The sequence below is a fragment of the Culex pipiens genome, chromosome 2 (assembly GCF_016801865.2).
Source record: "Culex pipiens pallens isolate TS chromosome 2, TS_CPP_V2, whole genome shotgun sequence".
Lineage (NCBI taxonomy): Eukaryota > Metazoa > Arthropoda > Insecta > Diptera > Culicidae > Culex > Culex pipiens.
The window spans coordinates 164231481-164243595 of NC_068938.1; the positions used below are offsets into that span (position 1 = coordinate 164231481).

Consider the following 12115-nt stretch of genomic DNA (forward strand, 5'->3'; position numbering starts at 1 on the left):
CACCACTGCGTCTTGTTAGTGTCGCTTTTGTACTTCAACAGGCTTCATTCGTATTGGGTCAAGGATTCATTCACTGCGTCTTGTTAGTTACTTCAACAGGCTTCATTCGTATTTGATCAAGGATTCATCCACTGCGTTTTTGTTAGTGTCACTTTTGTACTTCAACAGGCTTCATTCGTATTGGGTCATGGATTCACGATTCACCACTGCGTCTTGTTAGTGTCACTTTTGTACTTCAACAGGCTTCATTCGTATTGGGTCAAGGATTCATTCACTGCGTTTTTGGTAGTGTCACTTTTGTACTTCAACAGGCTTCATTCGTATTGGATCATAGATTCATCAGCTGTGTCTTGTTTGTGCATCTGAAAATTTGTGTTTAGGCTGAGACTGGGACATGATCATCGTTCTAAAATTGCGAGACTTGAGGGCTTTCTTCCAATTCTACCGAAACCTAGAAAAGTTCCAAGTAATCGTCGCATAATAAGCTTTATACAAAGAGAAAAATATAAATCCAAGAAGCACAAGTTACCACTCACTTACTAACCACTCCCTGCTGCTGCTGCTGCGCCGCCTGCCACCGTATGACGAACCGTCTCAACGTCAGCACGATGTAGGCCGTGCTCTCGTCCATCCCGCTCGCCAGCAGCTTCTCCCCCAGCAACTGGCAATCCTCGGCGTTCGCACTTCCATTCACGAGCACGTACCTGACGTGCCAGAACTGCTCCTCAAACAACTTCGCAAAGTACTCTAGCATCATGTCCAGAACTTCCTTGTTGATCAGCGCGATGTTTGCGGAGTTTTCCTTGGTTGTCTTCTCCAGCAGGTTCAGGAAGCGGGACAGCGTTTTGCTCGAGCTGCGCGTCGAAAATAGTGGGAGTAGCTTAAGCAGCATGATCAGTACCGATCGGCTAAGCTGCTTCATGTTGAACTCCTTGCGCTGGATTACGGCCGAGTACCACGCGTTGCTGATGATGCCGAGGAAGGCTTCGATCGTTTCAAAGTGGAAGCTTTCGACGTGCTCGATGCGTTCGCTCAGCCAGGTGAGGAAGCCGAGCGAGTTGAGCATCACTTCGCAGGACTTGGGGATCTTGACAATGCTGTTCAGGGTGTTTAGGATCAGGATGTTTAGGTCGCGGTTGGACAGGGTGGATCCGTAGAACTCTAGGAGGGCGCGGATGACCGGCGAGGTACGGAGGACCATGAAGTCTTCGTGCGTTTTGAGCCCGTTGTAGATGGTTTCCAGGATGAAGTGGCGATGGGTGTTGTGCTTGACTTCGGAGCTGTGGAACATCACGAGGAAGTTCGGGACGGCACGGAAGTCGAAGGTGTCCTTTAGCATGAAGTAGCGCGTCAGGGTGGAGTGGAGCTCGTTCAGGACGTCGGAGAGGACGTTGACGGTTTCGGCGATGAACAGGGACGAGAGGAAGGCCGGTTTGGAGATCTTGCGCTTGACGGTTTCCGAGTCTGCTGGACGTTTGTTGCCCCTGAGGGCGGCGAGACCGTTTTGGACTGCGGTAAACATGTGCAGCCAGAACTTGGAGTCGATGAATTTCCTGGAAAAGCGAAAGATTAATAACGAGACTTTAAATCTACCAGAATCTTACAAACCTCGACAACTCCAGATGTCCCTTGATCCGCACTATCACGCTGGCCGCCGCCAACCGCATATGCTCATCGGTACTAGCCAAGCAGGCAAACGGAAGCGCCAACGCTCCAACTTTCCCAGCCAGATCCAGCACGTCCGTTGCTTCCGGTGCGAACAAATACCCAAGCATGGGCAGCAGAAACGCCGGATCGTAGATCGCAGCCAGCACCTCCTTCTTCCCGGCGCAGTGCTCCAGCAGTCTCGGCGGAACCCGCTGCTTCTTGTCCTCGACGAAGCGCTCAATCTCCGACACGGCCGGATAGCGACCCACGGAGGAGCCGTTCTTCAGCTCGTCAAAGTTGACCTCCGGAAGTTGCCAGTTGGCGTTCAACTTGCGCCACACGGGGAAGCTCTGCAGGGTGTTGATCATCTTTTCGCGATTGAGGAGCGCGAATACCTCGGCGTTGTTGGTGCGGAACAGGGTTTGCTGGTTGGCGGAGTCCTGGCCGAGCGAGAAGTGCTTGATGGCGGCGTCTCCCCAGAGGAACGGTCGGAACTCGTGGATGTGAACTCCGGAGCGTTCGTAGTGCTGGATGAGGGCCAGGATGAAGCGGTTGGTTTCGGTGAGCGTGGCGCCGTACGAGCCGAGCAGGATCGGGATGTGCTTTTTGTCCATGACTGAGTGGTTCTTGCGGGCGAGGATAAGGAGCAGATGGACGAGGGATTTCTTGACCTTGAACTGGAACGGGACCAGGATGACGTCCAGGAAGCGGGAGTGGGACAGGGCGAGTTCGTACAGAGTAGCGATTTCTGCGGGTGAGCTGTTGTCAGCGTAGAACAGGTCTACGAGGATGGCGGTGATCTTCAGCAGGACGTGCAGGCGTTCGTCGAGTCGGGATGGGTTTTCTGGGGACTTTTGGGTGTCGATGCCAGTTTTCAGGGCAAGCTTGCAGAAGTTGGTCCAGTTTGAGGTCTCGATGATCTCCTTGAACTCCAGTCCGTGTAGTTCTTTGCAGTTTGAGTGCAGCTTTACCCAGGAGAAGGTAGCCAGCACGATTTCATTGAGCTTTTCGACCTCCTTCAGTAGGTCGTTGACCTTCAGCAGAATGTTGAAGAACTGGAGCAGTACGTTGAACACGTTGCTGTAGACAACCCTAAGCTGAGTCGCATCCTCTTTGCAGCTTTCAAACGCCTTGCGGTAGATCTCCATCATCAGCTTGAGCTGGTAAACCTCGATCGAGTCCAGCTTCAGCTTCTTCTTCGCGAAATCTACGCACTCGTTCTTGGGCATGCAACGCTGCAGCAGCTGTTGATTCGCAATCGTATTCTCCTTGTAGATAACCGCGGCCTTACCCGGTTTCTCGATCGTCTTGTTCAATCCACTCTTGAATTCGTTGTAGACCGTCCCAAGCAACTTCTTATGCTCTTCAGAGTCCTCCTTGAACACACCCTTCTGGAACGCCACGTTCATCAACGGGTAGATCAACTCCTTCTTGCTGACATTCCCCGGAATTAACTCCAGGAACGCCGCCTCCAACCTCGAATCTCGACCGAGCAAAAACGCCGCCAACTTTACCATCGGCTTACCAATTCGCTTGCTCTCGAAGAAGCACCGGAACAAATCCTCTTCCAAGTGTCCAACATTGTGACTAAACGTCCTCAAATACGCCTGCAGAGCCGCCTCCAACGCCTCCAAGTTCAATTCGTTCCCATTCTCCCGGATAAAGTCCACGTAGATTTTCGACAACCCGCGCACAGTATCCGCCTCAAGGAAGTGCTCCCGATTCGTGGCCAGTTTGTTCAGCCCCGTCGTCAGCAGATTGTAATGATACGTCCGTTCATTCTTCGCATCAATGAACCGTCGATGCGACAGCTTCGAGTAGTGCCGTAGCAGATTAACGCAGTGACGTTCGTTGAGCTGGAAGATTTCCAGCAGTTTCGCGACCAGCGTCGCGTCCAACTCTGCGCTGTCCGAGGACGACTCCACCGAAGAAGAAATGATCTCGTTGACGATCTTGTTCGAGTACAGCACGGTGTGCTGGGCAAAGTCCACCGTAGACTGGAGCTTCTTCATGAGTTCGTACACGAACGCCGTAACAGTTGAAGAAGGCGATCCCGACTTTGATTGCTTCGCAATCGTGAACCGCTGGAACAGCGCAGGGCGGTGGCAGAATATGTGCCGCACGACTTCGCCGAGCTTTTGGTCCGATTCGGGGATGTCGACTTCGGCGGCGATCAGCAGATCGAAGAAGTGGTTCAGGTAGAAGAGACTGGTGGACGAGTAACCGGCGTCGAATGCGTCCAGCTCGATCAGGCGGGACGCGTAGAAGATGACCTCGTGGATGAGGTAGACCAGGTCGCAGCGGGTTAGTTCTGGAAGGACATTTGATTAGCGGATTACAATTATTTGAATATTTTCAAGCTTACCGTCCGTCACCACCTTCTTCACGTTCTGCTCCTTCGACAGCAGTTGCGAACTCAATCTCCCGAGGAATGTTGACTCGCCGCACTCCTCCAAAGACGGCGTCTTCCCCTCAACGATCCACTCGGTGAAGTAGCTCCCAAACTTCCCCTCGACACTCTTTGCACAGTGCTCCACAATCTCCGGATGCGGCAACAGGTGAAAATACCTAAGCGCAACCGCCTCCAGGTAGGGATGAAACTGCGCCGGCTTCTTCGTCGTCGGATGGAACATGTAGATCAGGAAATTGTCCGCCACCGGCAGCTCCTGAGGTTCGTCTTGCAGGTCAACCTGACCTTCGGCTTCCTCCTCAACGCGACGGAACAGCTCGTCCAGGTCGGTTCGGCGCACCTTTTCGAACGCCTCGTTCACCAGCGTGTGATCCTTGGCCGCCGGGAGGTTTTGACGTTCGGCGGCGCGGGCGAACGAGAACGCCAGGTAGGACACGAGTTCGGGAACGATTCGGGGCTCGACGGCGAGTAGGGATTGGAACCAGACCTCGATTTCGGTCGCGTTGTTGCCGAACAGGGTGGTGTTCTGGAACAGGGCGATCAACAGGTTGGTGGCTTCGCGTTGCATGAGCGGGTCGCCGTTGAGGTAGACCTTGGTCAGTAGTTTGAGGACGGATGGGAAGAGGTCCGAGTTGAAGGCGATTGACTGGGGTTCCAGAGCGATGACGACCTTGATGGCTTTGAACTCGTACGGGAGGTACTCGTGCTCGAGGGCGCGGCTCTTGTACACCGGGTCCAGGATGTTGCGGTACGCGGTGATGAACGAGGAACTCTCGATGTACGCCGGGAAGGCACGGATACAGTGCAGCAGGATGTCCATAACGTGCTCCATGGCGATGTACGGCTTGCTGACGGATTTGTCCGACCGGTGGTTGATCATGGCGGCCATGATGGAGTCGATGGACGGGAACATACCGAGGATCTGGTTGATGACGTCGAATTTAACCTTCTTCAGGTCAAACTGGTCGAGGTTCTTCAGCTTGGGAACTTCCTGCAGGTATTTCTCGCACTGACTAAGCATCACCGCCAAAAACTCCATACAGAAAGCCGTAGCGATCTTCTTCTCAATCGAAGTCGTGACAAACTCCAGAATCGTTTTCGGCAGCGTCGTCTTGGTCACAAAGTTGGAGACCTGCTTGGCGTCCGCGGACGTAAAGTGTTTCGTAACTTCCACCGGATTCGGTTGACGAATAATCTCCAGCACAAATTGACGATTCTCCAAATTCTTTGTCTTGAGTAGCGATCCAAAATTTTCCAGCACTACCGGCAGCACCTCCGGACAAACGTCGAACATCTTGAGCACCAACTTGCGCTGATGCTTGTGCAGCTGACTATTCTTCAACGCGAGCAGTATATGCTTATGGCGTGAGTTGACCTTCCCCAAATCAGTCACCTTCGGCACCAAGTGATACTTCCGGGACGTCAACAACGGCAACACCACCTTCTCGGTCGCATTCATCACCGTATTCCTAACCTGCTCATCAACCCCCTTCTTGTCCGGACCAACCCACTCGTACACGTTCACTAGCGCCTTCAAAATGTCCGTACTAAACGTCGTCCTGTAAATGTACTTGTCGATCTCCGCCGACCCCAGCACGTACTTCTCCAGCGTCTTCATCACCAGAATCACATTCTCCGCCCGGTCCCAAATCAAATTCCCCACCAACGGACTCAACAGCTGGAACCGACTCAACCACGCCCGCACCAACTCCGACCCCGTCTCAATCAAAAAGCACAGATTAAAGTCCACAAACACCCCCCGCAGCGACTCCAACCCATCTCCCGCACTCTCCCGACTCTTCCCGATCTCCATCTCGGGCAGGCAAATGTCCAACAGCCCCAAAATCTCCTTCCCGTGCGCCGCCGGATCAACCACCAGGATCGCCTTCAAGATCCGGAAGCCACCCATCAGCAGCTGCTCGTTGCGCCCCTTCAGCAGCGCCATGATCGACGGTTTGTACTCCGCCAGCAGCGTCTTGGCGCATTTGGCCGCGTAGTCGGCGTGCGTTTCGTCGTAGTTGACGCTCTCCAGCAGGATGTAGTGGATCAGCTGGAACAGGTCCGAGATGTCCGGCAGCTTTTCCTTGTCCAGCCCGGCGAGGATCTTGAGCAGAGGTTTGAAGGTGCCGCCGGCACGGATAAAGTCCACCGCGTACGAGGGGTTCTGCTGGATGGACTGGGTGAAGTGGCGGATGACTGCAAGAGAAAGTGTTAAAAAAAGTTAAACCAATGAAGGAAACTACAAAAATAATAAATAAGTGAAATTTGAATTTACCCAACTTTTTTTTTAATCTTATGGAAGAATTGCAAGAGAAAATATGTGGTGTGTATTCAACGAGTCTAATAGCGTAAGCCGCCTACGAAATTATGGAAAAGTATAATTTGTACCAGACTTGTTTATTCTGTTCTGCTAAGTGTTCAATATTTAAACATTGTTGCCAAATATTCTATATCTTCCTACTAATTTCTTAAAAGGAACTAAGGTATTCAAACAAAATTTTCTCAGTCTTTAAAAAAAATACAATTTTTTGGGTATGGGTAAAACAAATCCAGAGTTTTTTTTAAAGGACCTCTAAACTATTGTCTTTCATATGTTTATACTGCCCATGTTCACATAAATGTCCCATATGCAAAAACAGCAAGCTGAGAAAAACGCATTTGAAGTTTGTCCCACACGTAAGGCTACGTGTTAAGTTTTCACGAAAAAACTGGATTTCCTCCTGATTTTCAGAACAATGTACTGGATGTTATATGCTTTTTTGAAAGAGCCGCTTTTGAACCAAACTGCATCAATAACTCAAAAGTGATGAAAATGCATATGGGACATTTATGCGATCATGGGCAGTATAGGACCTATTAAAAAAAAACTCTAGAAATTTAAAAAACTCTAGAAATTAAAAAAATCGAGAACTAAAAAATAGGTATTTTACGAATTTAATTATTACTTTAATGAAAACGAAGTTGACTTTATAGCTGTCGGCCACCATTGCTAGTACCAACCACTAGTGTCTTCCTTTTTATCTACAAGGACTTCGCCGCCCTGGGCTCCTAAGTGTATGAAAGTATGGCACGGAGCGACGGCGCCGAATACCCATATTTACACAAAGAATTTTAGAGCGCCCGCCGCGGGATTCGAACCGGCGACCTCTGGATTGTGAGTCAAGTGCGCGGTCCGATTGATCCACACGGGCGGGACAAATGAAATGAAAAGTTATCTGAAAATGGGATTTTTCCGTGAACCTGAAAGTCTTAATCATAATCTACAACTTTGCCGAAGACTCCAAATCGATCAAAAAATCCCTTTTCAAGATACAGAATTTCATACATTTATATACCCATTTTGTATGACCAGCCCTCAAAATTGTATGGAGGCTTGTATTGAAAAATTGTATGGACAATTTTATCGAAAAGCTAATAAATAATGACGACATAAAAAAATTCAATGGTCTAATTTTTAGAAAAAGAATGTCAAACTAAATTTTAAAAATCAGATTTTCGGGAATTCAGATCAAGAACTTACCATCAATCGCAACGGAACCCTGGTTCAGCTTCTGCCGAAAGTTCTCCACCAGCTTGTTCGTCGGAACATCCCCACCGGCAAATCCATTCTCCTCCTTCTGCGTCCCACCTTTATCCTTCGCCACCTTCGCCTTCTTCACTTTTCGCTCTTTTCCATTCTCCCCCGGCCCACCGGCATCCACGACTTCCTTCTTCTTTGCCTTCTTGACCTTCTTGCCGTCGCCACCACTTTTCACTCCCTTTTCGGTTTTCGCTTTTTTGCCCCCGAACGGACACTCCCCGGTCGAATTTGACTTTCGCTTCATGGCTGTTGTGGTCATGCCGGTTTTCAGACACTTTTGAACACTTAATTCACCGGATTTTTCGTGAAATTCACTAAAAACTGAACGCAGCACGAAACGCGGTACGCACGAGAAAACCACGCGGTCGAGAAGTGCGACGATCCACGAACTGTCAACGGGAGAATGAAGGAATCTGGGAAAAACAAGACGATCTCACGCACACCGCCGTGCGTTTGTTGGTAAACATTGCTCCGTTTGTGGCGAGTACATGGCGCAGGCAGCGCCAAACCGATGAAAGATGGAGGATAAGGGAGTTAGAAAAAGGGGTTCGCGTACTGATTGAGATTTGGTTGGTGTCGTGGGAATTGGACCAAGTGATAGCGAAGCACGTGCGATTTTCCTGGAGATTTTATTTTGCTGTTCGTAATTTTTAATTTCAATTACATACGATTCACGATTTTTTTTTGTCTTGTTTTTGATTGTTGAGCTTGAATATGACCAAAACATACTCTAAAGTGATTTAGAATTTTAAAATTCAAAATCTTCAAAATTCGGATAACCGAAATTTTGGATAATCGAGGCTTGGGATAATCGAGTTTAGACTGCATTCGAATTTGGATACCGTCAGTGAGGGTGATAAATAACGTAGAATTCTGGAGTTTTTTTTAAGGTCCATTAAACCATAATTTTCAGTTTTTGCTTTTTGGGAGTTTTTTAATACCCCTGACACCCGATAAGCAAAAACTGGAAATTTGATTTATTGCAAATGAATATATGGTGGAATTTGATGAACTTTACCTTAAATGCCAATAGTTTGAAAATTGACCCAATCTCAAATGAAACTTAAATGATGCTCAATTACGCGACAGACACGGACGACGAAACAAAGGGAAACGCAAAAAGGAACTTTTTCAAAACATTTTTTCGTAAAATCGCGATAACTCGTGATGTTTACAAGCAAACCCCTTATGTTTATATATCAAAATTGTTGTAATTGTCTGCTCTACAACTTTGCAGAACAATGTTACACTCTAAAAAATAACTCTGCAAAGTTAGAAAAAACACGAAATTTTAAAATGAAAAATTTAGTTCTAAATGAAAAAATGACCCTTCTGGGTCAATGTAGATTCGAAAAGTACATTAAATTTCCCATCAAATGACATGTTCCAAAAAATTTTACAGTCGAGTAACGGAAAATGGCAGAGTTTTAAAAAGTGTTTTTTTCGATGAAAAATTCATTTTTTCGGAATTCTGAGTACGCCATCAAATCGGGCGTATAATTCGCAATTCGCAATTCGCAACTTTCAGTGTAAGAACGGGCCTTGACCGATCTTATGCACCAGGTTCCCGACGAACACGCACTGCCCTTACACCTACATCTCACCCTTGCTCTAAGTCAGTACGAGCAACACGCTAGAACACGCTTTGAGTGTTCGTGCCAGGCATGCACACCTTCTTTTCCGGTTACGCATTTTAACTCGGCCGGGGGTGGTCCATTACGTAGGGTTTGATGTAAGTATAAGCGCCTAACCATTTATAGTGTGCCTATCAATTTTCATTAAAGCAAAAAACTGTTTAATTTTTAGTTTGAATTCAAAAACTAATTGTTATTTTACTGTGTATTGTAATCTCCTGAAATATTCCCTAATGTTAAGTCGTGTTTATCTATTGTTACATTTTTTTTTACCTAAGCATGTTGTTCAAAAGTTTACCAAAAGTACAATAGTAGGGGAACAGCATCTAATTCCAGCGTGCCTCTAATGTTGGCAGGTCAGAACTTTGACATTCAATTAAAGCTAATTAAAAGCGTTTTCAACTGAAATGGAGTGATAAATAGCTCAATAAGAAGTGAGCAAGCATGTTTCTATCAAAAGTTTTGCAAAATCAGTTGTTTAAATAGTGAAAATCAGCAAATTGGATGGAGTTAGGAGCAAGTGTCTAACCTGCCAAACATACGAGAATTTCCCCTAGTATTTGTGTTAATCCTTCAATCATTCCATAAATTGAGTAAGGGCTCGAACCTCACTTGTTAGAAAACAATAGACAGTAAAGGAGAATATACTTTATAAAGAAGCAATAGTAAGAAAATCATAATTGTATGTTAAAAAATAAAAAGAATAAGCTTGATGTAGTAGATGTAGAAATAGGCAATAGTTAATAAATAGAGATAACAAACAAGCTTAGATTATTGTTATGATGGGCAAGATAAAAAATTATTCAAATAAATAAATAAAGAAGTAAATCAACAAAGAATAGGCAAATGATAAATAGACTTGGTATTACTAGCCGGGACCGTGGTGTAGGGGTAAGCGTGGTTGCCTCTCACCCAGTCGGTCTGGGTTTGATCCCAGAAGGTCCCGATGGCAAATTTTGAGACGAGATTTGTCTGATCACGCCTTCCGTCGGACAGGGAAGTAAATGTTGGCCCCGGACTAACCTAAAAAGGTTAGGTCGTTAGCTCAGTCCAGGTGTAGGAGTCGTCTCCCTGGGTCCTGTCTCGGTGGAGTCGCTGGTAGGCAGTTGGACTAACAATCCAAAGGTCGTCAGTTCGAATCCCGAGGTGGATGGAAGCTAAGGTGTAAAAAGAGGTTTGCAGTTGCCTCAACAATCAAGCCTTCGGACACCTAGTTTCGAGTAGGAATCTCGCAATCGAGAACGCCAAGGCAATGCTGTAGAGCGAATAATTTGATTTGATTTGATTTTGACTTGGTATTACTAGTACATTAGGGGAAGGTTTATTTTAAAGAAAACACACAGTTTGTTAAAGCAGCATTATATGGAAAAAAGAGTGACAAGCATTAAGAGATACGAGAATCAAGAGATGATAAAATTAAAACCAAATGGTAAACAGAAGAATTAGTGAAGAAGTACGAATCAGTAGAGCAAAATAAAAACAGGAGATAGATGGTAGCTGGAAATGGAAAGGAGAGAAACCCCGTTCTGCGACGATCAGGTACATCCACAGCAATTTACTCAACATACTGCGAATCAAAACAATACCGTCTACAATCACAAAAACTTCCCTTTCCCACATTGACGCGCCCCTTTCTTCTAGCCGTCTCGACTCTGACTCTCGCTGGTCAAAGGTTTACGATCCGTTTCCACAGGCCACCAGCTAGGTTATCATGAAAACCAAGCCAACGTGGAGGTAAGAAAATAGGACACTTGCAAGGAACCAGAGCTATACTATTCTGATCAAGATAATTCAGATGATCTAACAGGACTACGGACGCAGTCAGTGACGCTCCTTCCAGGATGTTCCTCGCCTGAGCGTCAACTGAAGAGGTATCATCAGTATCATTCACCCTTGGCCTGCAAATCGGGCGTATAATTTTACCTAAAAGTCCCTTTGACACCAAATTTCTATCGCATCACCGTTTCAGGCTGCAAATTATTTAAAAACACCTCTCTTTTCGCATGCTCAAAAATGAAAGGGGTCGTACCGCCCCTCCGTCACGAGGTATCAAAAAACGGATTCGTGATCAGGGACAAAAGTTACCCCTTAGGACAAAGTTTCACGCAAATCTAAGAGGGGTCGTGGCAACTGCTGTGTGAGTTGGCGGAGAATTACACATTGAAATGGTCTTATAAACATATGAAAGACCTTAGGACCTTAGGACCTTTAAAAAAACTCTAGAAAATTTAAATATTCCAATTAAAACAAAGATAAAAAAACATCAAAACTTCTTGCAAAATAAGAAGAAAAAATGAAAATAGAAACATTTTGCTGTTAATCTACTCTATAAATCTTATTTTAATCTTTTCAAAAAGGTCAAATCAATCAACACAAATATAACGAGACAAGTCTCACACGCGTAGATCGAGCACCATGCACGTACGCAAATAGACTCCAAACATATGTTTCGTTACGCAAGAAGATAAGTGCAGACACACGCATACGCGTACGCACCAGCGCAGGGTCTCTTCGCTAGTTCTAATCCACACTTGAAAGATCAACCAACTCGATGCATTGCGCTCGTGCTAAGCTCAAGAACAGATCGGTGAAGATCTCCCGGCTTAGCCCTGCATCCAGCGTAAAAGGTCTCCCGTCTTGTCTTTTGATGCATGCAGTGCATTGCCTTAGGAAGATGCACTCTCTTATTATATTTTCACGCACGCATTTTATTCTCCTTCTAATGCCGTCGTCACAATGATGCTTTGAAACTTATTTATATTTTTGTCATTTCTTGATTTTTGGTTTAAATCCCTAATGTGCTCGCTGCATGGTGCTACTGCTGCACTATCATCATCATCAGCA

General features: G+C 46.4%; 1 protein-coding gene across 1 annotated transcript; it reads right to left on the reverse strand.

The window, feature by feature from the left end:
- Window positions 1-467: 467 nt before the first annotated feature.
- Window positions 468-8023, reverse strand: LOC120418469 (uncharacterized). The gene is made up of 4 exons (XM_039580903.2): window positions 7578-8023; window positions 4013-6253; window positions 1609-3958; window positions 468-1553 (listed from the first exon to the last, which is right to left on the reverse strand). The coding sequence occupies exons 1-4, from the start codon at window positions 7894-7896 to the stop codon at window positions 533-535; spliced, it is 5931 nt and encodes a 1976-aa protein (XP_039436837.1). The 5' UTR covers window positions 7897-8023; the 3' UTR covers window positions 468-532.
- Between the last annotated feature and the right edge of the window lie 4092 nt (window positions 8024-12115).